At 43.8% G+C, this 26,383-nt stretch overlaps 2 protein-coding genes across 3 annotated transcripts in view; both read left to right on the forward strand.

Annotated features, from left to right (window-relative positions):
* Positions 1–429: 429 nt before the first annotated feature.
* On the forward strand, positions 430–4,087 carry LOC144713042 (putative WRKY transcription factor 11). Its single transcript, XM_078587523.1, has 3 exons — positions 430–1,687; positions 1,767–1,892; positions 3,714–4,087. Exons 1-3 carry the CDS (start codon positions 1,347–1,349, stop codon positions 3,874–3,876), a joined length of 630 nt encoding a protein of 209 aa, XP_078443649.1. The 5' UTR covers positions 430–1,346; the 3' UTR covers positions 3,877–4,087.
* A 6,377-nt stretch (positions 4,088–10,464) lies between these two features.
* The window catches only part of ATZW10 (centromere/kinetochore protein, putative (ZW10)), a 32,293-nt gene continuing 16,374 nt past the window's right edge, over positions 10,465–26,383 (forward strand). The window contains exons 1-4 of one of the 2 annotated variants that reach the window (XM_078587020.1): positions 10,465–11,099; positions 11,180–11,317; positions 11,582–11,755; positions 17,401–17,559. In XM_078587020.1, the coding sequence (XP_078443146.1) occupies positions 10,494–11,099; positions 11,180–11,317; positions 11,582–11,755; positions 17,401–17,559 (1,077 nt within the window). In that variant the 5' untranslated portion in view covers positions 10,465–10,493. The remainder of the gene's footprint in view (positions 11,100–11,179; positions 11,318–11,581; positions 11,756–17,400; positions 17,560–26,383) is intronic. The other variant, XM_078587021.1, reaches the window with a different exon arrangement.

Raw genomic sequence — 26,383 nt, forward strand, 5'->3', positions numbered from 1 at the left:
ATAGAGTTCTTAAAAGGAAAACGCTTCCAGTCTTCAATTCATACTTTCATAGTTCAGAAAAGGTATAGAGTTACCAAATGCAATGTCAAACTTAGGACAATTTACTAACCTTCATGCGGCTGGTGATATGTCGTGGATTGAAAGGCTTCATAATCAACTAAAGTAGAGCTTATTTTGAACTGAGTGAGGAATGGGATGTGGCATGACGTTCAGATTTGCCGTTGAGAGAGGATTCACTATCTTTCGTTCATCATCTTCCCGAGATTATCAGGATTGACTGGTTCTATGACGCCGCCGGTCAAACTTCCGTTTTGGGATATACGTCTCGCTCACGCGCAAATGGGTCATCGTTAAGACGCTAAGTTGGGTCTACGCAAGATGAGAGAAAGAGCGAGAGTTCGTGGCAGAAGTTTAAACGCCCGTGGCGATCTCTGGCGGCGCTTCTTCCTTCGCCAACAGGCGCGCAGCAATCGCAGGGCAACGATCCAATCTCTCTCTCTCTTCCCTCTATCTGCATCTCTCTCCTTCTCTCTATCTCTCTCTCTCTCCCTCTTTCTCTTTCTCTCTCTCTCTCTCCCTCGTTCTCTTTTTCTATATCTCTCTATGCCTCTCTCGTTCTCCCTATCTTTCTCGCTCTCCCTCTCCTCCTCCCTCTCTATTGCTCTCTTCCTCTCTCTCCTTCACTCTATCTCTCTCTCTCTCTCCCTTTCTCTCCTCCTTATTTCTCTCTCTCCTCTCTATCTCTTTCTCTCCCTCTCTCTCACCTCTCTATTTACCTCTCCATCTCTCGCCATCTTTTCCCGCCCTCCTCTCCCTCTCTCACTCTATCTCTCTCTCTTTCTCTGTCTATCTCTCTCCCTCCCCCTCTTCTCCCTATCTCTCTCTCCTCTATATCTCTCTATCCGTCTCTCTCCCTCTCTCCTTCTCTCTCTATCTCTCTCTCCATCTCTCGTCTCTATCTCTCTTCCCTCGGTCTCCTTCTCCCTATCTCTCTCTTCATTCTCCTTTTTATCTCTCTCTCCATCCCTTCTCCCTATCTCTCCCTCTACATTCCTCCTCTCTATCTCTCTCCCCATCTCTTCTTCTCTCTCCCCCTCTCTCTCCTCTCTCTCCCTGTCTCTCCTTCGCTATCTCTCTTCCTCACTTTCTCTCTCTATAACTCTCTTTCTCTATCCATCAATCTACCAACATTTACATGCTCTGCCCATAAATTACAGACAAACTCTGCTCTCATCTACATTCATACAACTCTCACCCTCTTCCTCCAAACTTACATACCCTTCAAAATACAGACCAAAGTTCAAGATCATCCTTCTCCATCTCTTTCCCAGAGCTCATCTACGGCGATGGAGTTTGTAAAGGAGTACGAGGAAGGACTACGTAGCACGAACAAGCTCCTCCGTTTGCTCTCTAACAAGCCAACGAAGAGTCCAGAAGACGTACAGAAGGCCAATAATATCAATACCATCGACCCGAGAACTTTAGAGAATGCAGTCTCCAAGTTTAGGAAGATGATATCACTCCTTGGTCAAACAAGAACCGGCCATGCCCGCTTCCGGCTAGCTCCTGCTCCAATCACCGGCCCACACGTGGCTTCAACGCCTGAAACGCTCAAGAAACAAGAGCGAGAAGGTGTGATTGTTGCTTGTCACGGCGAGCAAATTCAATGTCGTTGCCCGAGAAGAAGGTGGGTATTTTGACAAAAAAAGATTTGTTTTGGACAAGATCCATCTTTGGATTGCTTGTTTTCTTTGGCGTGGGTATAGGAAACGAAGGGTGAAGACGACGTTGAGGGTGCCGGCGGTGAGTGACAAGATTGCAGATATACCCCCGGATGAGTATTCATGGCGTAAGTACGGACAGAAACCTATCAAGGGTTCGCCTTATCCTCGGTCAGTTTTATCTCATTTCTTCTCTCTTCAATCTTTGTATCTTTCTGTAAGAAGTAGATCTCTCTTCTCTCTTCTCTCTTCTAACTTCTCTCTTCCGTCGGCCATTTCTTTCCATCTGTTCTTTCTTCTCTCTTCCCCCACCCTATTCTTTCCATCAGCTCTTTCTCATATCTTCAATATATGTTTCTCCTTCTCTCCTCTCTCCTGCACCTATCTCTCTCATTCATCGTGCTTCTAATTTTAATTATCTTCCCTCTTCTTCCCATCAGCTCCTTCTTATATATTTAATATATGTTTCTTTTTCCCTCCTCTCTCTACAGTCTATCTCTACCTTTCATCTGCCTGTCATTTGAATCATCTTCCCTCTTCTTTCCATCAGCTCTTTCTTATATCTTTAGTATTTTTTCTCTTTCCCTCCGCTCTCTATCTATATTTCGTCCTGCTTGTCATTTTAATTATCTTCCCTCTTCTTTACATCAGCTTTTTTTTATATATTTAATATATGTTTCTCTTTCCCTCCTCTCTTTAGAATGTATCTGTATCATTCATCCTTCTTGTCATTTCAATTATCTTCCCTCTCTTTTCCATCAGCTCTTTCTTATATCTTTAGTGTATGTTTCTCTTTCCCTCCTCTCTCTAGTCTATCGCTATATTTCATCCTGCTTGTCATTTTAATTATCTTCCCTCTTCTTTTCATCGGCTTTTTCTTATATCTTTAATATATGTTTCTCTTTCCCTCCTCTCTTTAGAATGTATCTGTATCAAACAAAGAGAGTACCACATTTCAATTATTTTCCCTCTTCTGTCCATCAGCTCTTTCTTATATCTTTAGTATATTTTTCTCTTTCCGTCTCTCTCTAGAATCTATCTCTATATTTCATCCTGCTTGTCGTTTCAACTCTCTTCCCTCTGTTTGTGGTACACTCTTTGTTAGGCCTTTTATTTCCATCAGTTATTTATTCTCTCTTCCATTATCATTTTCTACTCGGTTTCATATTTTTCTCTCTTTGATATATATTTCTCGATCCTCTCTCTTTTATGGATCTCTATCAGTGTATCATTCATCCTCTCTCTTTAGAATGTATCTGTATCAAACAAAGAGAGTACCACATTTCAATTATCTTCCCTCTTCTGTCCATCAGCTCTTTCTTATATCTTTAGTATATTTTTCTCTTTCCGTCTCTCTCTAGAATCTATCTCTATATTTCATCCTGCTTGTCGTTTCAACTCTCTTCCCTCTGTTTGTGGTACACTCTTTGTTAGGCCTTTTATTTCCATCAGTTATTTATTCATTATCATTTTCTACTCGGTTTCATATTTTTCTCTCTTTGATATATATTTCTCGATCCTCTCTCTTTTATGGATCTCTATCAGTGTATCATTCATCCTGCCTCTCATTTTACTTTTCTTCCCTCTGTTTATGTTATTCTCTTTGATTAGCCTTTTCTTTCCATCAGTTCTTTCTTCTCTCTTCCACCACCCTTTACTTTCCATCAGTTCTTTCTTATATCTTTAATATCTTATTTATCTTCATGTATTCATCTCTCTTCCCTTTGTTTGAATTTTTTTTTCTTTGGTCAGCCATTTTTTCCCATCAGTTCTTTCTTCTCTCTTCTACCACCCTTTACTTTCCATCAGCTCTTTATTATATCTTTAATGTATGTTCCTCTGTCCCTCCTCTCTCCACTATCTATCTATATCTTTCATCCTTCATGTTATATCTCCCTCCTGCTCTAGTTGTGTTATTTCCTCTCACAAGAGCTGTGTTATGATCTAAGTGCCAATGGCCAAGCTTAGTTTGAACTTGTTGATGGGGTTCAGGGGCTACTACAAGTGCACCAGCTCAAAGGGTTGCCCAGCAAAAAAGCAAGTTGAGAGAGATGTCAGAGACCCAACAATGATCATCGTCTCCTACGAAGGAGAGCACCTCCACAAGGCTTTGGCAGTGCTTTCAGTCAATAAGGAGACAACTACTAATAACTAACGTGGTGGCTCGTTAGTTTCAAAGACCCTAGAAATGTGTTCATTACTTTTGTGGGACTTCTTTTGATACACAAACAAATGGAGGTAACATATTTTGGGGTTGAATTGAGGGGAGAGGCAATGCCATAATTAGGGTGTGACACATCCAATCTGGTCCCAGTTAGAAAAGATATAACTCTGACCCAGTGTTAGGCCCCTAACTAGGCGGCATTCCCTGCCCAAAGCCTGCGTGCTTATTGGGAGGGCGTGTCCGTTGTATTTTGGCTCACGACATTTTAAGGACTGAGTCATAATGGGTAGTGATGCCCAAATACCTGATCTTTCAAGCCATTGCCACTGTCGATGGTGATTCACGACAGACTGTGCACGTGCCCGTCTGCGCCCAAGGCGGGACGGATCAGGTACGGTCCGCGCGTGCTGGGCGCGCGGGCTGAATGGTGTGTGCGCGCGCGCGTCAACGCCAAGCGCCACGCGCGGGCGCCAACGCTACCCGCCAGCACCGACCGCTGCACACGGGAGCGAGAAGCGCTACGCGCGGGTGACGGGACGCGTAGGCCGGGCGGCGTACCGCAGTTGCAGCGTGCGGAGTTGTGCGGGGTGCCGCGCAGCGGTCGCGCAGGCAGCGCGCACATTGCGTGTGCGGGGCGCGGGACTGGGAGACATCCCGCCAGGAGATTAAGGCATGTGGCACACTAAGAGCGCCGAGACGGCACAGCGGGCGCGTAGCACTCATGTGGGTAGTGCTGGGCATGCAACGCCCAGCTCGGGGGTGTCGAATGCGGTGGCATCGCGCAGACTGCGCGCTGGAGTGTTGGCACGGATGCCGGTGGCATGTGTGATCGTCAAGGCAGGGGTGGCGTGTGTGATCGCCAGGCCCGCGGGTGCGCGGCGCCCGGTCCGGCGCACTTGTGTTGCGATAGAGCGGGTGCGCGCGCGTGGAGCGGCGGCCTTGATGCGGTATGGCGACATTACCTCGGCGCAAGACGCCTCATCTCGATTGTTGTATCACCCCTCGTCTTCCCCCATGTAATTATCGCCAATGATGATGTACTCTTTATGATATGAATGAAATGACCCTATTCACTAACAGTGCCTAGCACCACCATCTCCTCTAACCCCTTCTAAGTGATCTTAAGCAATCTGCAACGCTTCGATGCAAGACATCAAGGCTGCTCAGTGTTCTGCTCCAAGCACTGAGGCCGGCACACACCAATTCCGAGCACGAAAACCTAGCTCGAGATTTGACCGTGTGACTCCCAGGGTTAGACCTGGTTTCGGTCTTGTTCTGGTACAGCCAAGTTCATTAGTGGATGCCAAAGTTAAATTAGAAAAGGCATGTTGATGGTTATGTTGATTGTGAACATAATCAGCTTTCAAACCGATTGTAATGAATGTGCCTTCCGTTTCCTTCCCTTATCCCTCCTATCTCTCTCTAGGTCTTCCTCCCTCCACACCTCTATTTCTTCATGGAGGACGATTGTGGTCCCAATTTTCCTTAAAATGGCAAACCTTTGGTGCCGGTTTGGTCTATCCAACCTGTCACCTATCCTAAATGTCCAACCCAAACTATAATTCATTCTCAAATATGTTATTAAATAAATATAATTTTAATATCATAAAAATACTACATTAAAATAATAAACTGTAAAATAAGAGGTAGTGTAATGACTTTATGTAAAGAGAATGTGAATAGATTTTTTTTTCATTAAATCTTTAACAGCTCAGGACCAAATATGATGCTGGAATATTAAGTCAAAGTTTATGCATCATAAGTGCTTGTCACTTCATTTTAACACTGTAACAATTTGGGATCAATTATGGTTCGGGGATATTAAGTCTAAATTTCGTGCCATATGTACCTTAATCTTCACTTTATTCTAAATCGACTCACAATTTCTGCATTCAAATATAAACTATAATTTATCGTAAAAATATGGTTCGGGGATCCACCCTTGTTGTTCCATTGAGTTAAATGTGAACATCAATGACTCATATATCAAAGAATTGAGAAATATGAAACATCATTCTGTATGAGGAGAATGATTGAGAATATGAGTAGATGTGTGACAAGGCGCAGTGAATACAATTATTTTTAGTACATTAAACCAAATTTGATATGGTCAAAAGAAACTGAATGATGTACTTTGAAAGTAAAAAGGGAGGGATAAACTGTAAGAGAGATGCGTACAAAAGATAAGGCTAAGAGAATATTGATATTATTTTAGGGAATAAATATCCCTACAAAAATAACAGCCCAACTAGCCTTAAATAGATAATTAGATAGTATAAAAACTGGAATGCCTTTAAATCTCGCTCAATTACATTGGCGCGTTCCTATTCACAAGGATGTAAGTTTTTCAGCTACAATATATATATCTTTTCAGGTAGTTTATTATGTTTCAGAGGCTAGAAATCCTTAGGATGAACAATATCATTTAAAATTTGGTTTTCTTGATCTAAATAATCTCCAGCCGATCCTGGAAATCTCTCCAGATTTTTCCCACCTTACAGCCTTGCTACCGATCGTTATTTTGATTGTAGCATGGGCTTTACCCTGCATATATTTTTTCCTAAAATAAATGGGTGAGACATCAACTCTCCATTGTTTGTTTCTACACTGAATAATACATTATCAAGTCATATGATTTGTTAAATTTTTTTTAAAGATGAATTCCAGTTGCTCAAAATAATTGGAATTTTAAACGAAAGCCTTCGAGGATTATCCAATCATGTTATAGAGAAATCTCACACGGGGGATCTAAGTTAAAAGATATTTTCAAGTTTTAATCATTTATCCTGAAGAATACTGGCCATATTTTTTTATATTTGGTGTGACACTCCCTGATGTTGGACATCGTCGATGGCGTCGTCCAACGGGCAATTCACTAAGTGAATGTAACTACATTGATGCAACTGACCTAGGTGGAGTGTGTGTGCACGGCCGACGAGTGGGAATTCGCCGAGTTCCGAGCTCCAGCGCGGGCGACCGATGACGATGACGGTGACCTTCTAACCCTCGTCGGAGCGACGACGGTGACTATGGCACTGAACAGAATAATTTCGTAGGGCCTTGCACGTAACGGACGGGCTTGGCCCGTACCTAAGAAGATGCTCATTTCGTAGTTTCTCAATATTCTCTCTCCTAATCTAGCCCGAGTGCAGTGGAGTGCAGTCGAAAAGATACTGAAAGAAGTAATATAAATGACGAGCAAGGGGAAAGACGTACCTCGTCGATGGCGGCGTTCGTCGTCGGCATCTTCGTCGGTGCAAAGGGGCCGGTGCGGGCAGGTCGGTGGAGGCGTGCCGGAGGCGAGCACGGTGTTGCTCAACAGGGTGGCGATGGCGCGGTGCTGGAGCGGTAGTCGGAGGAAGGAGTGATGACTGGGGGGGTTTGAGAACGAGAGAGAGAGAGCAGCGTGTGATGGCAAGCGACTTAAGCGAGCGGAAGCAAATGACACGACGGCGGAGTGCGATGCAATGGAGCGTCGGGCCGCAAGCGACTCGGGCACGATGCGGAAATGTTTCAGATTCGATAGCACGAAGAGGCACCAGGAGCACAACCGGCAACGCGGGTCATACAGTGCCTCTTCCCCACAAGATAACGTACAGCACGACGAGCGTTCAAGTATGGGCGTGACGTCCTAGCATAGCAAACGTCGATGCCGGGTAAACTTGGCGGTTGACAGGCGTCGCAAGAGCGTACGCGGGCTTCAACATGAGAGGCCAAGTCAATGCTTCATCACTGCATCAATGAATCACCCAGTTGACCGACGGGAACAGCGACCGATCGCCATGTGCGTCGATTCAAATGCTCGAGTCGGCGATTGACGCGATACGCCGATGGAGTCTTGGCTGACGGTGCAGGAAGGTCAACGGCACAGTGGTTGCGGCGTGAACAGTCGCCGTAGCTCTATTTGTCGATGTGCGATGGCGAGACGCGGCAGAAAAGATGCAGGGTGGTGCAAATATTGGCAGGGTCACGGCGAGGAGAGTGGCGGTACTCGACTGGTCAAAGAGCGATGGTTCCGGCGTCCGCGAGAGGGTAGCGGGGCACAACTGATGACAGCGGCAACCCCGTCCCCTGTCTTTCCTATCTTCTCTCTTTTCTCTCCCTCTTCTCCCTCCTCTTCTATCCTTCTTCCTCCTACGTGAGATCTGAATGACGCTTGTAATTGCCAAAATGCAAAATCCAGATCTAACATGAGTGTGGTCCCATCATGGCGTTATATAGGGCCATGATGGGCCCCTTACAATGAGTCCAACAAGAGGGATTCCACTAAGAGACCCCCCCATTTACGACATAAATAAAGAAATTAAGAAACTAAACTATATGAAAATAAAACGACATGGACAACTATGAAAAAACGATGATATGGATGCGTCACGACAAGTAGGGTGCACTCGTCATGACGAACACAAAAACAGAAATTAAACAGATGAAAAGAGATAATGAAAACGCGAACACGTGCGCACACGTGCTCTACCCGGGGTATTTAAACCCAGGCGTCTTCACCGGTGCTTTGGCGTGTCGGTTGGGCTGGACACAGACCGGTGGTGATGCTGATGTCGACAATGACGGCTCCGATGACGTTTCATCGATGTTGTTTGGGCATGCTCCATCACTCCCACTCAAAGCTACGCGTGCTGAGCAAGAAGCATAGCTATTTCCTCTTCTGTGGAGGCGTCTCTGCCTCACACCCGGAATGGGAAGAGAAATACTTTCTTTGTTCGGGGGTTTCGTAAAGAAAGCCAAGCCCCAAGACAAGGCGCGACTTTAGGAGCGAACGACTCCAGGCGCTTAGGAGCAGAAGCGAGTTTATGAGCGGGAGCAGAAGACGAGCCAAAGGAGTGAGTTTACGAGCGGGCACGTTAGCAAAAACGAATTTACAAGCGGGCGCGTTAGCAAAAGCGAATTTACGAGCGGGCGCGAGGAGCAGAAGCGTAGCAAAGATGAATCAATGATTAAAGGTATTTTCAAGTTTTAATCATTTATCCTGAAGATACTGACAATATTTTTTATATGTAGATGTTTTTTTATATTTGGAGTCATAAGTAAACACCCTAGACCTGATCATATCATGATTATATTTATATGGTCATTAATGTATGACGATATAACAAGCATAGTATCAAATGGAAATAAATTTTATAACACGGTGAGTGTAATGCATGGGTCAATGCTTCTTTCAAATGCTATTATATTTATTGAATTGAAATTGATCTATTCTTCGGTGATGATTTCTATCAAACTTTTGGAATCAACTTTTTACTTCTGACATGTGTAATGTTCTCATACCATGTTGAAGCTATTTTTAATAAAAATATAGTCAATTGTATCCCAATAGCTCAAAATATTTTTTATTCGTTGAATCTAGTGGATTAATGCGACTAACTTTTTTGCATTAATAATGGTTAGATGTTCAAATGACAGTAAGCTATTTTATACTGATCAATGTGTATTCTAAACACTTTTCTTGAAACATTTTAGAATGTATATTTGGTACCCAAACCTCATTTCTTTAGTAATTGTTTCTTGTCACAGATAGATTGATCGTGTTAGCATTATCATCTCTTATTTATACCAAAAATTGAAAAGAAATAATCATTCTCTCTGGAGCTCTGTTCAACTAAACATACGGGGTAATTCAGAGTGTGAAAAACTTTAAACTAGAGGCTTTGTGTCAAGCTTACTCAAATTTTATCAAGATTTATTTTAGGAGATTTAATGCAAGGACTTAAATGAAGATTAATTGAGACCTAGCAAATCCCAAAAGCATAAATGAATTCAATAATGTGTATCCCCTGAAGAAGTCCAACGGGCTGACTTGATATCTATGAAAATCCATTCAAGTCAACGATGCAAATATCACTCCCTGATTTAGTATGCAAATCTCACTCGATGCATATTACAGAATTTAATCGGAAATAAAAAGCTTCCGAGTAAAAAATGATTATGATTTTAACTAACATAAGTGGGAAAAAATCCTTAAATTCAGATTTGCTATAAACAGAGTTCAATCAATTTTAAAAAATTATTCATTCATGTTGTACCACAACTTGTTAATCCCAGTTCAACCATGGGAAATACTTGCCACTAGAATAAGAGAAAGTTTATATGATGATTTCTTTTCTCCAATATACATTTTACATCATCTATCATAAGGTAGAAGCATTCATCTTCAATACCCGTTCCGTTCCGTTTCTATCCGTGCGACTGAACGTGCAGTTGCTTTCACTCCGTTCCCGTCCCGTTCTGTTTCTATCCGTGCAGTTGCTATTCACTCCGTCCCCGTTCCGTTCCGTTTCTATCCCTGCGACTGAACATGCAGTTGCTATTTACTCCGTTCCCGTTCTGTTCTGTTTCTATCCGTGCGACTGAACGTGCAGTTGCTTTCACTCCGTTCCCGTTCCGATCCGTTTCTATCCGTGCGACTGAACGTGCAGTTGGTATTCACTCAGTTCCCGTTCCGTTCCGTTTCTATCCGTGCGGCTGAACGTGCAGTTGCTTCCACTCCGTTCCCGTTCCGACGAGGGGACGGACGACGGACATTGATCCGTCAACGATACTTCCTATAAATATAAACTTGTCTTTGACTTGTACAGGCAGTTAGAGGAGAGATGGACGTTCTCTTCGGCTCCATCGACGTGAGAGAGCTGCTGCCCGCGGCAGCGCCAAGCGTGGAGCTCGGCAATGGCGATGGCGATCACCACGAAGCGACTCCTCTTTCAGCGCCAGATCTCCGCCTCATCATCGACCGTCTCGGAGCTCGATCTCAGCAGATCAAAGATCGAGTCCGCGATTACCTAATCTCCAACCGCGCTGAGCTTTCTTTGATCTTCTCGCAATGCAGCGATGTTGCTTCATGCTCGGAGTCCGTAGCCGAGGTCATCGCCGGTGCGATGAACAGTCTCTCTTATGATCGCGCCGTCGATGTTCAGATCCGTGAGATTGCCAATGAGCTCGCCTTGAAAAAGCGGGAAATCGAAGAGAAGCGGATCGCGTTGATCGCCGTGAAGGAGATTGCGGCAGTTTGGGACAGGTTGGAAGCTGCGAAGGTGGATTGTAGGGCGTGCAGGTTTACGCAGGCGGCGGAAATTCTGCGGGAAATGAAGGCCGCGTTGTTGATTGTGGATGAAGATGTGGTCGGTGGGAGGGAATCGGGGGAAGATCCGACGGCTTACCGCGTTCTGAGGAGGGAATGGTTCGTTTGCCTTGATGAGGTGGTTCTGAGCTTTGTCTAGTTTCTCTTTTTCTTTCTGCGGGTAGATTCTCTTCTTCATAATGAGATTATTCCCAATTTCAGCTGCAAGTCGCTCTGGTGACACTAGTTGGGAATGCTGTCCGATTCAAAGTAGAAGATGGTGTTTTAGAAGTTAGATCGTGGGTGAAAGCAAGTAACTCGGTGCTCGTTGAGCTTCAGAGAGTGCTGAGGGCGATGGACGTGAGTACTGATTTTTGCGAAGCGTCAACTTCATTTTGATCTGGGATGATTTTATTTAGCTTTGTCTTATGAGTGCAAACTGGGTTTTTTTTCTCGTTATTAATTGATGAGTCTGCTCCAACCATTCTTTTGACATCTCTTCCCTTCATTATTCATAGGTACAAGTTCTTATTATGGGCACAATTTATTGCTTTCCTGATTGAGTCCTTACTGACTGATTAAATACTAGGGATTCTGATTTTTATTTGCTAATTTTACCTGCAGACAATTGGTAGTCTTCATTATGGATTGGCTAAGGTGGCAGACTTAATGATCAAGAATGCTGTTAGCCCGATTATATGTGAGAAATCTATGACTCTCCACACGGAAGAACTTTCTTCAGATTCTGCAGAAAAGGGTGTAGCCATTCTTAAGTTGCTTCCATCTGATGAACCTCAGGTGCAGTTTGACGAAGCCTCTCTGTGCTAGGTCTTTTTATTCTTGTTCTCATGAAAAAAGATTTTGAACTCCTGAGTTGTGTTGATCTTGAAATTACATCATGTATATGTTTCAAAGAAGAGATTTTGGTCTCAAAAAAGCAGAAGAGAATGAAATAAATATTTTCCTTGTTACACAATAGATGAGAGAATGATGAATTTCCTGGAAAATTTTAACCTGTGTAAGAAGGGTTTAGACGTCTTCTTTTCTCTATCAAAATAATATAAATTAACCATTGAAACAATTTATTTTGGTTCCTTAAAAATGGTGTTTAACTTTATTTTTGATGTCCTTAATGGTAAATGTTAAACATCTAATTTCATCCTTTTCTATTTTGACACACATGTAAAAAGGTGGGCCATGAGTTATAAATGGCCCACCTATCTCTCTCCTACTTTCTCTTCCTTTTTCCTTTCTCTTTTCCTTCTTTTTCTTTCTTTTTTCTATCGCTCCCCAAAGAATGACCTTTTTGCCCCTTAAAATAGCCGTTGGGGCAACGGCTATATGACCGTTGCCCCCAACGGCTATCTTGAGAAAGGACTTAGCCTATAAAGGAAAGTCTTTCCCAACCTGTTTATATGTGAGTTTTTCCCCTTTTCTCTGTATTAAAAAATCTCAATAAACTTCTTCTGCATCTTTCTCATTTGTCTCAAAAAGGCCTCATTTGTCCTATCTGTTCCCAAAGGCAGAATTCTCTGCATTCTTCACATGGTATCAGAGCAAGGTTGATTCATTCAACCTTCCCTGACGAAAGGAGCTCCATAGTCTGCAAGTCTGCAAGTCTGCAAGCAAGTTCTATCATCATATGGGAAAAAAGGCTGCTTCCAGGAAAGTTTCCAAGCAGGCCAAAGCTTCTGCATACAGCTCGGAAGAAGAATCCTCTGCAAACGAAGTGCTTCATATATATGATTATACTAAGAACAGACTGGTCATACCAGATCTGGATCTTAAGTATGATGGTACAAACGGATATAGTTGGATGAAATTGACCGAAAGGTCACTGGTCGCCGCCTTCATGGGTGACCATCTTACTGATGATTCACCACCTACCGATAGGCTCAGATTGAAGCTTTGGCGCGCAGAAGAAGCATACATCACCAACTGGATGGTGAGAAATATGGAGGTAGAACAAAGAAATCAGTATTATCTAATGGATGTTGTTGCAGATATATGGAGGGAAATCCGTAAATCCTGTGCAGAAATGCAAAACGATTGGAGGGTGTATGACCTCCTTCTTCAAGTAAAGTTCATCCGGCAGAAGGAATTATCAGTAGCTTCATGCGCCCCAACTCAAGGCAATATGGAGGAAATTGATCAGCTATGGCCAGTCTCAATTCAGAATCTCGAGTACTGGCAAAGGGAGATTAAAGTAAGAACACTTACCTTCCTCATGGGCTTAAATTCTGAATATGAAAGTCTCCGATCCCAGCTAATCCATCGGGAGAAATTCCCTACATTGGAAGAAGCGATCTCGGAGGCAACAAGTGCCGATTGTAGAAAGAAGATCAAGCCGCCAGAAGGCCAAAAGCAACAATTATCGACTGAGCCCTCTGTCTCAGTAGCACATGCCGCTAAAAAAGAAGAGTCAAGAGAAAAATCGTCTAAGCACGTGTCTAAGGAAGCAACCGGCACAGAACCCGTAGTCTGCGCCTACTGCACCAAGCCAGGACATCATATTAAGGAGTGCCGAAGCTGGCATGGAAGGAAGACCTCAAAAGAAAGGGTTATGGAACCCAGGAGCAAAGAATAAAGCCTACATTGCATCCTCCAGCAGTCAAGTGGGAGAAGCACCAAAGAAAGAAGAAGGAGATATTCAAAAGCTCATAGCTGAAGAAGTCGAGAAGGTATTCAAGAAATTCAGCTCCACGTCTCTCGCCCAATCAGGTGAATATAAAAGTATTGCATTTACTACATATGAAAATCTTCAACCAGAATCTCATGGATGGATAGTAGATTCTGGAGCCACAGATCACATGTCACCTGATAAATCATGCTTTGAGGAATATAAAGTAATAGATGATAATCATGTTGTCTTTACTGCCAATGGTGGGATTCTAAAAGTGGCAGGAATTGGGAAAATAAAGATTAAAGATGTATTACTACAAAGTGCTCTTCATGTACCAGGACTTAAAGCCAACTTGTTGTCACTACAACGACTAGTGGACGACACAGGTTGGAGATTTATATTTGACTCATCTAACTGTTTTTTGTGTGAAAAGGAAACCGGCCAGAAGACTTTATCTGCTAGAAGGCAAGGGGGACTCCTGCTAGTGGACGGACTAGAAGGACAGAGGACTCTGAAGATGGTTCTCAACACTCAGTCAAGAAACAGTATTTTCTTACTGCACAGGAGACTTGGACACCCTTCCTTTCATCTTCTGAAACAAGTGTACCCTGATTTGTTTAAAAACATTGATATCCAAAGATTGGTTTGTGAGTCTTGTCAATTTGCCAAGCATAGAAGATCTCATTTTTCAAGAACTGATCATAGGAAGAAATTTCCATTCGATATGGTTCATAGTGACGTTTGGGGTCCTTGTTCTACTACAGGAAGATCGCAGCACCGATGGTTTATAATCTTTGTGGATGATTACTCAAGATATTCCTGGATCTACCTGCTTAAACACAAATCAGAAGTCCCAACCGTGATCATCCGATTCATCGAGTTGATCAATAACCAGTTTGGGAAAAGGGTTAGAATACTTCGATCTGATAATGCAAGGGAGTATTTCAGTTCTGAAGTTAATCAATACACGAATGATCATGGAATTATCCATGAATCCTCATGTGTGAACACTCCTCAGCAAAATGGACTTGCTGAAAGAAAGATTGGGCACATTATGTCTTCAGCCAGATCTCTATTATTTCAAGGGAACTGCCCCAAGACTTATTGGAGTGATGCTGTGGCTACTGCTGTACATCTTATCAACCGAACGCCATCTAGAACCCTGTCATTACTGTCACCGATTGATCTATTAGCCTCAAGTCACCCAGAATTATCTCTTCATACAAATTTGGTTGCTAAAGTATTTGGGTGTGTAGCATATGTTTATTCCCACTTTGCAGGAAAATTGGACTCCAGAGCTTTCAAGTGCATTTTTGTGGGGTATTCATCTACTCAGAAAGGTTATGTGTGTTACCATCCTCTTACTAAGAAAACATTTGTTACCGCAGACGTGAAGTTTGATGAATACAGCATGTTCTACAATGAGGGACATCGATCTGACTGTTATTGGAAGTAAATGAAACAGGAACAGATTTAGATACGGAAAATCTGGGATTTAATCCATCTGAAAATTCCTCTCCAGCTATGGATCGAGCGGAAACGGCAGAGGACAATCCAGAGTTAGATGGAGAACAAGAGTTTACTCAGATGGAGAACGAGGAAGATACTCATGAAGACCTTTCGGCACCAGCTAATCAAGGTTGGTCTATTGCCATCAGCAAGGGTACTCGGGAATGCCGCAGTAAGAAATTATATCCCATATGCAATTATGTGTCTTATGATCGTCTGTCCTCAGGTTACAGAAAGATTGTTCAGGTACTATTGACCACTGTCATTCCAAGAAATGTGCAAGAAGCTATGTCTCAAGCCGAATGGAAAACTGCTATGGATGACGAAATGTTGGCATTAAGGAAGAATGGTACATGGGATATGGGCCCACTCCCAGAAGGAAAGAAATTGGTTGGTAGCAGATGGGTATATACGATTAAATATAATTCAGATGGCTCTATTGCAAGGTATAAAGCTCGACTGGTGGCCAGAGGATATACCCAGTCTTATGGAATAGACTATCATGAGACATTCGCTCCAGTCGCCAAGCTGAATACAGTAAGATTAGTAATTGCACTTGCAGCCATGCATCAGTGGGATCTTTCGCAATTTGATGTTAAAAATGCATTCCTACATGGAGAACTGCAAGAAGAGGTATATATGGCTCCTCCCCCCGGTTATCTATTGCATGAAAACTCATCATATGTGTGTCGCTTAAAGAAATCTCTGTATGGATTAAAGCAATCCCCAAGAGCATGGTTTGAGAAATTTTCATCTACTCTCATATCAGTTGGATACTCACAAAGTGAGGGTGATCATACCCTATTCTTCAAACATGGCCAAGACTCCAAACTGGCTATTTTAATCATCTATGTTGATGATATTATCGTTACTGGCAATGATATCAAGGAAATTGGAAATCTAAAACGTCATCTGACCAGCAACTTTGATATTAAATCTTTAGGTCAACTCACTTATTTTCTTGGTATTGAAGTAGCTTATTCCAGGATCGGCATTGTCCTATCTCAACACAAGTACGTCCTGGATCTACTCAAGGATACAGGTAAATTGGATTGTAAGCCAGTAAGCACTCCAGTGGATACAAATGTCAAACTTCAAGCCAAGCAGAGCGACAAGGACGACCTCATCGATAAGACATCATTTCAGAGATTGATTGGCAGATTACTCTATCTAAACCTCACAAGACCAGATATATCCTTTGCTGTGAACTCTTTAAGTCAGTATATGTCAGATCCACGACAGTCTCATCAGACAGCAACTGACCGTATTCTCTCCTATTTGAAAGGGACAATTGGGAAGGGTCTTCTATTTCAGGCAGGGGGAGACCCTACGGTTAAAATCTTCACCGATTCAGATTATGCAAGCTCTCTGGATGATAGTCGATCTACATCTGGATACTGCAGTTTTTTGGGAAGAAATTTAATCACCTGGCGTAGCAAGAAGCAGCGGGAAGTCTCAATATCGAGTGCTGAAGCAGAACTCAGGGCTTTAAAGAAAGGTGTTTGCGAAGGAATGTGGCTTAACGATATTCTAACTGATTTAAAACTCATTCCTCCAAAGCCAATCATCTTATATTCTGACAGTCAATCAGCTATTGCTATGGCCAAGAACCCCGTGCATCATGATCGCATCTGAAGCATGCAAGAATTGACAGACACTACATCAAAGAGAAGATTAATTCTGGACTCATCAGTCCAGAATACATACCATCACCGCAACAGGTGGCTGACATTCTGACCAAAGGACTACCAGGAAGACAGTTTCAAGATTTGGCGTCCAAGTTGGGCATGATTAACATCTATGCCCAACTTGAGGGGGAGTGTTAAACATCTAATTTCATCCTTTTCTATTTTGACACACATGTAAAAAGGTGGGCCATGAGTTATAAATGGCCCACCTATCTCTCTCCTACTTTCTCTTCCTTTTTCCTTTCTCTTTTCCTTCTTTTTCTTTCTTTTTCTATCGCTCCCCAAAGAATGACCTTTTGCCTTAAAATAGCCGTTGGGGCAACGGCTATATGACCGTTGCCCCCAACGGCTATCTTGAGAAAGGACTTAGCCTATAAAGGAAAGTCTTTCCCAACCTGTTTATATGTGAGTTTTTCCCCTTTTCTCTGTATTAAAAAATCTCAATAAACTTCTTCTGCATCTTTCTCATTTGTCTCAAAAAGGCCTCATTTGTCCTATCTGTTCCCAAAGGCAGAATTCTCTGCATTCTTCACAGTAAACATTTCATGTCAACTTTAATACTGGTCCATGGTGCAAGCAAACTCTTTGAAACTCATCACATGTTGTTGGCTGAAACTTTCCAGGAATCTGTTGATAGCCGTGCTATATACTCAAGGCTTCTTCTGGCAATAGAGTTTATACAAAAGTATGTGTTATTCGAAGACACAAAATGGATATTTTATTTCAGTCGATTGACTTGGTCACGAATTTCTGAGCTGGTTATCACCTTTTTCCTTTCAGAGGTGAATTGCTTTTTGTGGTTTTGTTAAAGTATGATTCTATTCGAATGAGATTATCTTTTATATGAGTGGCATTGTATTTGAGCAAAGATTCAGTTCTCTGTTGCTTTCATCCATCTCAATATTATTTTGTTCCCTTGTGATTTTAAAACGACAAAAGATCTAATCGGTTTCATTGTTATCGCCGGTTTAACATTTTTATAATTCTTCATTAACAGAGTTAAAAAAGAGTTTTCAGAGTTTCCTTTGATTTATGTCAACGTTGAGGTCGCCGGTTGCTGCCAATCATCTTGAGCAGCTAGGATCCACCAGTTCCAGCTATTCAGTCCCTTCTGCAATCACTCAACAGACTATAGATTGTTCAATGGTCACAGGGCGGAGGTTTTTGACAGTGAAGAAGAGCTGAAGGCGTCGACAGTGGCAGAGAGGTTGACAGCAAGAGAGGGTGAATGCAAAGTCCAATTGACAGCGACGTGCTGGCCAGTCCAGGCTGTGGGGCCACTGGTCACTGGTCAAAAGGGAACCCACAGTGAGTCAAGAGGGAGAGGGAATCAGATGACAGATGAAAGAATCATGAAGTTCCAGTGGCACCCTCTCCAGGTTCAGCGGTCTAGCCTAGAGGAGGTTGGACTGCCCACTGGCAGGCTATTGCAATTTTCATGTGGAGTATCAGCAGGCCAGAGAAAATGGCCTTGTCAACTGAGGAAGGTAATATGTGTACAGAAGTGGTGGGAATGCCTACAGCGACGGAGACCTGTGGGATCATCTCCATAGTGTAGCTGTGGTCGTGGTGACGGCATTTCCGTGGATCACCCCACTGGTACGGACGAATCCAACTCTACATGATGGAACAGGAGGACACATTAGGTAGCGGGTGCAATGACGTGGGAATGGCGTACCAGAAGGACCTTGTTTACAAGGGCCCAAGGGATAAGGCCAGAGACATGGAGGTGAAGCACATAGGACTGTGGAAGAAGATGGTGAGGAGGCTGGGTGATGGAGGCACCCCGTTGATCAAGGGCACCTCTGACTGACCGAGGGAACGAGACATGGTTCACAATTGGGGGGGGGGGGGGGGGGGGCATATGCTTAAGATGCTTAGTGTAAGGGCACTTCGCATGGGAGTGCAGGGGTGAAGATGTGTGGTGCACCATCAGCTTTAGTGACCACAAGGTGAATGAGTGGAAAAGGGACAAAGGGCCCGTGTGCAGGAGAATGAAGGACTGGGCATATCCCAAGGGCCAAGCAGGGGTCTGGAAGTGGTGGGGAAGACAGAGTCATGTGACAGTATCCTTGTAGGGTGCTTAATGGGGAAAGTGGTTGGGGGCTCTCTTGGGTTAGAGGATATCTGTTGAGAGTAATAGAAGAAGTTTAGGTAATGGATTGGGCATAATTGTGCCCACGGGACATACCCGTTTCCTTCATACGAGGAATCTCCATGGTGACATATATAGGGGTTTGTGGATGGACAGAATATCCATGGGTGCACAGAGCTACTGTGGTATGGGTTTCTCCTGGCAGATAGGGCCTCGTGGGGGGAGTCAGTGATAAGTGTTCTGGAAGCCAGAGGGTTCTATTGGGCTACTGAGCATGGTAATGGAGGCTTTTGTCAGGCCTCTCAGAAGACTCCACAACCTAATCTCCACCAGCCTTAGTATCCAAGAACCCAATGTTGTGGTGTTACAGTGGCGGTGATCGGGGGACTTCCCCTGCAAGTACTGGTTTGGCTTCAAGGTACAGAGGGTACATTCAGGGTTAGGCTGACAGTATGGCCCATTCCATCAGCACCACATACCCTAAGGAGTTCTGGATTATGGAGCAGTGTTTCTGAGGAGGACCTCAACTTGGGGGACAGGAGGTGATGACTGTAGGAGTCACCCTACATCCTTTGGGAGAACAACAGCCCATGTACTATCTACATCAGCAGGCAACATCGGCGGAGGGGTCAACCAAGCTGGTATCCTCCAAAGATAGTGTCACTGGAACCCATCAAATAACCATACCAAGCAGGAACCCAAAACTAGCCCACGGTCATACAGAGTCAGGATCAAAGAGAGAGGGCGGCATCGCAAGACCAGATCATGGGGATACTTGCATCCAGCCGATACCGCACACATCTGCGACATTGCGGCCATAACCGAGCAGAATAATCATCTGTGGGGGGTAATAGACAGGCAACATTAGTCAACGAGAGGCCATAGAAGGAGGACCAAGTTGAGTCAGTGACTGCGATATCTAGAAGGCCGGAGACAAGTAGAACAGGAGGCAACAGGCATGTTGCAGTACGGGTGCCCCAAGATCTGTCTGGATCAAAGTGGTGGATATTCCATGATTCAAAGGTGTGTTTTACAAAAGGGGAAACGGGGCTCGACGACTAAGGACAGTGGAAGCAAAGAGAGCAGAAGGACGATCCAAAAGAGAAAGCCATGATGCTGGCGGTAGATGCAGAGGAGAATGGGAAGGGGCGCGGTTGTTAAGATACTGATGAAATTACTTTCCGTAGAATCAATGCGATAAAATCCGTGAGACAATTCAAATCTGGACGATTCCGTCAACACGAGAGTTTATAATACTTCACCAGATCTCAATGTTCAATGAACAAACGAAATGATGCGCAACGGAGAATGAGAAGCATAAACTCCAAAATGTATTTAGAATAGGGGAATGCTCCCTGGAAGAACGAGATAGCTGATGACCGGATTGGCTCCAACAGCTCTCACGGGGAGGGTCTCCTTCCGCACTGACGACTTCGTGTAACCAACTTCTTGATTCCCGTCGAAGACCCTCTTCTTGCTTTATATAGGCTTCCCGCACTTTATTCAAATGCCCTCACGTGTTGCCTCAACTTGCATGTGCGACCGAGGTCTGACGTCTTCGTTTGCTTTGATATGTCTTCACTCGAGACTTATCAGTGTTTGAGGAAGCACGGACAATGACAAGAAGGATCCTCTCATGAACCTGCCGGCGAGAGTGATGGCCAAGGCAGCGGAGCTGCAAAGGGCATGGATACAAGATGGAGGGTAATCAGTTCAGTTATGAAGTGCATCTCATGGAATGTGCACGGACTTCGGGACGAGCAACAGTGAGGAGAGGTGGGGTAATACCTGCGTGAGTGGGAAGCCACAGTGGACCGCTTGTAGGAGACTATGTTGGAAAGTTATGAGACGAAGAGTTATAATGTGGTGGGCCAAGGCTTTTGGAGGGTTTTGTGGCAGTGAATGTTTGGGTCTTTCTGACGAATAGTGGTTACCTGGAATGAGATGATATTTTCTATTGAGGAATTGTGGACAAGGTGGTTTGTGGCTGGAGTGAAGCTGAAGGTGTGAATGATGATTTTGAGCGGGTTGTCCTCTCAGTGTAGGGTCTGGTTGACACCACTCTGAGGGCCATTCAATGGGGGAGTTGACCAGAGTGGTATCAGACTTCTAGGGGTTCCCATTTTTTTGTGGGAGGGGGGGGGGGGGAATAGACCTAATGGAGTTGGCCGGCAGGACCTGAGTTTGGTGGACTTTCGGTGTTCATATCAGGGCAAGATTATGAACATGGCATTATTGATGAAGTGGGCAGCCAGGATTATGGGGCCTGGATAATGGGGCCTGAGGAGGACCTGGTTCTGAAGGTCTTGAAAGACAGTTATGGTACAAGATGAATGGGAGTGACACAGATTCTTCCTTCGATTAGGGTAGGGCTTTTTATTCAGATATTGGTGGTATGACTGGTCGGCTGGAGGCATGTTTCTGTAGTAGTTTCCCCGCCTGTCCATTCCTGCATAGAACCTTCATTCTACAGTAAGGTACTGCTGGGATGACTCGTAGAATCTAATTTTGGAGGGCATTCTGTCAAATCAGAGGGTGGGAGATTTGTTGAACACTCAGCAATCTTTGTTACAGCTGAGACCTTTGAGGAGACACAAGATGGCTGGGTGTGGGTGGCCTCTCATTTTCAGAGAGGGCCAGATGGAAGACTCGACAACCATTCTCATCTACAAATTTATATGGAAGCAGAAAGTGTCGATCTTGCACTCCACCAACCCTAGGCGGCCATTAGAGTTAACACAAAGAGGAAAAATTCCACACACTATTCACAATGACGCCCACACATCTCTATTTGAGATGTTAAAATGGGTTTTACAATATTGGGCCTCTTATGAAAGGCCATCTAGAAGGTACACATAAGGGCAAAAAGGTAAATGCAAATAAAACAAGAAAAGATATGGGCACTAACACCCCCCCCTCAAGCTGGTAGGTAGATGCTTCTAACTCCCAGCTTGGACATATGCTGCTAAAAAAGAGCTCCTTGCAACCCTTTAGTGAGAAGATCGGCTACTTGTCGAGTTGTAGGCACATACAGCAATTGAATACTCCTCTGATCAATCTTCTCTCGTATGTGTCTATTAATTTCAATATGCTTCGTTCGATCATGCTGCACTGGATTATGAGCTATGTCTATAGCCGACTTGCTATCACAGTATACGCTGATGGGCTCTGTTTTTAGTAACCGTAGATCATTCAAGATAATTCTCAGCCAGAGTCCTTCACAAATACCTTTTTTCAGTGCTCTGTATTCAGCCTCTGCACTTGATAATGCCACAACCGTCTGCTTCTTACTCTTCCAGGTAACCAAATTTCCTCCGAGAAATGAGCAATATCCAGTAGTTGATCTCCGATCACTCAATGAACCGCCATAATCTGAGTCTGTATAAATTTCCAGATTAATCCCACCATGTCTCCTGAACATTAGCCCATGTCCTGCTGTACCTTTTAAGTACGACAATACTCGAGTTGCAGCCTGCCAATGAGGCTCTCTCGGACTCTGCATAAACTGACTCAGAAGTCCCACAGCAAATGCAATGTCTGGTCTCGTATGATTTAAATAGATAAGTCTTCCAATCAGTCTTTGGTACTTCTCCTTATTCACAGGAGTTGCATCTTCACACCTGCCTAATTTCAGATTTGCTTCCATTGGGGTTGCACACGGTTTACTATCACTCATTCCAGTCTCTTCCAATAGATCGATAATATACTTCCGCTGACAAATGAAAATGGTTTCCTTTGAGTATGCAATCTCTATACCCAAGAAATACCTCAACTGTCCCAAAGATTTGACTTCAAATTGCTCAGATAGACGTTTGCCTAACGCATCTGTCTCTTGCTCATCATCACCAGTGATAATGATGTCATCCACATATACAAGGAGAACTGAGACGTGTCCTCTTGAGGACTGCTTTACAAACAGAGTGTGATCACCATTTCCCTGCACATATCCCATATTCTTCAATGACTGGGAGAACTTCCCAAACCATGCACGTGGGGACTGCTTTAGTCCATACAAGGTTCATTTTAACCTGCAACCTTTAGGTGTGGCCAAGTGTGAGTAATAACCAGGGGGTAACTGCATATAAATTTCTTCTTCCAGCTACCCGTGAAGAAATGCATTCTTTACATTATATTGATGCAATTTCCACCCAAGAGATGCTGCCACTGCGATCAACACACGTACTGTATTTAACTTTGCCATTGGTGCAAAAGTCTCCTCATAATCAATTCCATGGCATTGAGTATACCCTTTGGCCACTAACCTGGCTTTATACCTCTCTATTGTTCCATCAGCAAGGTACTTTATGGTGTATACCCATCGACACCCAACTGGACGTTTGCCCTGGGGAAGATCGACAATCTCCCAAGTTCCATTCTTGATCAGTGCTTCCATCTCAAGATCCATAGCCTCTCTCCATTTTTGTCAGCCAATGCCTCATTTACTGACTTAGGAATATGAGTATTATCTAATTTTGTCAAGAATACTTGAAACTCAGATGGCAAGTGTTCATATGTCACAACATTAGAGAGAGGATACCTTGGTCATTGAGTACATGCTCGTGTTCCTTTCCGTAGTGCTATAGGCCATCCATGATCGTTACTTTGACTCGATATCTCCACCTGTGATTCTTCAGGCTGATCTGCAACTTCCTCTTCAGATTGAGCTGCAACATCTCCAACCTCTTCTGTTAAAGGATCAGCTACGGCTGTTGCCTCAATTGCTTCTTCCTCCTGACTTCGATTCTCTCCCACAGCTTCATCACTAACATGTATAGGTATGTCATATACCCTTCCATCTTCGAACACACTACCTCGGTCTGGTAACTGGACTCTGGTTTCGGTCTCATCTTTGAAGAACGGTTCCATTTCGTGAAATGTCACGTCAGTAGAGATGAACATTCTCTTTGACTTGGGATCATAACACTTGTATCCCTTCTTCCCTTGTGAGTAGCCCACAAACACACATTTAATTGCCCTTGGACTGAATTTATTGACAGCCCTTTGCTCGTGGACAAATGCTGTAGATCCAAATATTCGGGGCTTCAAATGAGTCTTCAGCTTAATTAGAGGAAAGACTTTAGAAATGATATCAACTGGACTCTCATAGTTCAGAATTTTTTAGGGCAAACGATTAATCAGATGTACGGCAGTAAGTACTGCTTCTCCCCATAAATACTTGGGCACATTGTAATGATAGAGAAGTGTCCTAGCTGTATTCACCACATGTCCTATCTTTCTTTCCGCGACTCCATTTTGTTGTGGAGTATTAACACATGAGGACTCCTTTACAATTCCATTCATCCGGAAGAATGAGGCCAGTCTCTCATTAAAAAAGTCTTTCGCATTATCAGAACGGAACTTTTTCTTACTGAAACATCGAATTGATTTTTTACTCTGATACAGAAATCCTGCATAACACCTGTCACCTCTGATTTGTGCTTAAGTAAGTGCACCAAAGACAACCTGGTACAATCATCTATCAGAACACGGAACCATTGTGCTCCGTTGAGAGAATTTATGGGTGCTGGTCCCCACACATCCCCATGAACAAGTTCAAAGGGAATATTACTCCTTTCTCCATTCCCACTATAAGAGGCTCTTTTATGTTTCGCAAATTGATACGATTCACACATTACATTTGAAATATCAAAATTCTTTGCATATGAAGGAAAAATATGTTTCATCAACCCAAAAGATGGATGTCCCAAACGAAAATGTGAAATTTTAAAGTTTTCGATTTGCTTGTCATTGTTCCCTCCTGACCATCATTCCCGTCTTTGCTTCACCCGTCATGTAAATAAGTCCATTCCTCTCCTTAAAGAGTGAAATCTTCAAGTTCCTTGCCTTATCATATGCAAAACAACCAGTACAATCAATAGTTAGTGCACATTTGACATCTTGTACCAGACGCTGAGGAGACATTAATTGTGCCTTTAAATTTGGCACATGTAAAACATTTTTAAGAACTCCCAGATTTTCAATATTTACGTCACCAATACCAATCACCGGCAGGACTTCACCCCCAGCAGTGAACACCTTCCTGGCCCCTTCATACAGAGTATAAGAGTGGAACTTTGATCGATATGGTGTCATATGATCCATAGCTCCAGAGTCTAAAATCCAGTCCAAATAAAGATTATCATTAAAACTCACGTGCTTACCAGGTCGGCAGCTGGATTTCGCCATGGAGGTAGACCCAACTAATGCCTTCAACTTTTCTAACTCCTCTCTGAGAATGTTCACCTCATCTTTGTCTCGCTTGAACTCAACACATGTACCACTGGATCCTCCTGAACTGGAGTCACACATCTCCTTTTCTCTCTTTTGATCTTCGTGAGCAGAGACAGAGTGTGCCTGCATTCTCGGTGGTCGACCATGTAGGTCCCAACAATTCTCCTTGGTATGACCCTTTCTCTTGCAATAATGGCACACAACATTGTTCCGATAGCCTTTTCCTTGATATGACTTCTCTTTGCTATCTGCATCATGAGTTCCCTGAGTATTAGTTCGACTAGCACCACTCTGATTTTGCTCGGTTGGATGCTTCTGCTCCTTAGACTTAACCATCAACCCTGCGCCATTCTCTTCCTTGGAAGTTCCTGAGACTGCTTGCTGCTGGCGACTCTCCTCCTCCAGCACGATATTAATTGCCTGTTCAAGATCAGGTACTCGCTCATAATTGAGAATCTGTCCTCGCAACGTCTCATATTCAGCATTCAGTCCCATCAGAAATTTAAACACCGATCACGAAGTGTATATTCCCACTCATCTGAACTTAAAATTGGCCTGTAGTAATCCAGTTCCAACCATATAGACTGTAATTCATTCACATACTTGGTTACTGACCTGTCTCCTTGTTGGGCGCTCCAGGCCTTCACGACTAGATCATATGTCCTCCACAGAGTACTCCGTTTTAGAGCCGTCTTCCGAACATAGTCCCAAATCTGTTTGGCAGTCTTCAAGAATGACAACTTTGGGAACACGTCTTTTGTCATGCTTCCCAGCAAGAAGACATGAACGTTGGCATCATCTTGCTTCCACGCTTTGTATGTTGGGTCGTCGGGATCGACCTCAGTAATTAAGTGATCATCCAGGCTTCTGCCAACCAGTGTGAAATCCACCATCTGCCCCCACTGATCAAAATTATGCCCATTATAATGAAGTGGTTCGGCGACTGGTGGTATCACTGATGATACTGAGTAAGAGGTGACGCCACGGTCTTCTTCTGCGCCACGTGAGGAATCCACCGTACTGGAATGTGCCATCTTCAACTTGGTTTGAATCGATGTGCAACTGCAACACAATACGACGAATACCACCAACCAAGGATTCCTGCTTACACAACGCTCCACCCAATCACTCCTACTCCAGACAGCGTCAACTGGTACACCAACAGCGTCAACCGACGCTCTACGGCTTGCTCAAGCCAACAAACAATACACCAACAGCATCACAGGACGCTCCAGACAGCGTCACCGGACGCTCCACGGCCCGCTCGATCAGGTACACCA

The sequence above is a fragment of the Wolffia australiana genome, chromosome 15 (assembly GCF_029677425.1).
Source record: "Wolffia australiana isolate 7733 chromosome 15, ASM2967742v1".
NCBI lineage: Eukaryota > Viridiplantae > Streptophyta > Magnoliopsida > Alismatales > Araceae > Wolffia > Wolffia australiana.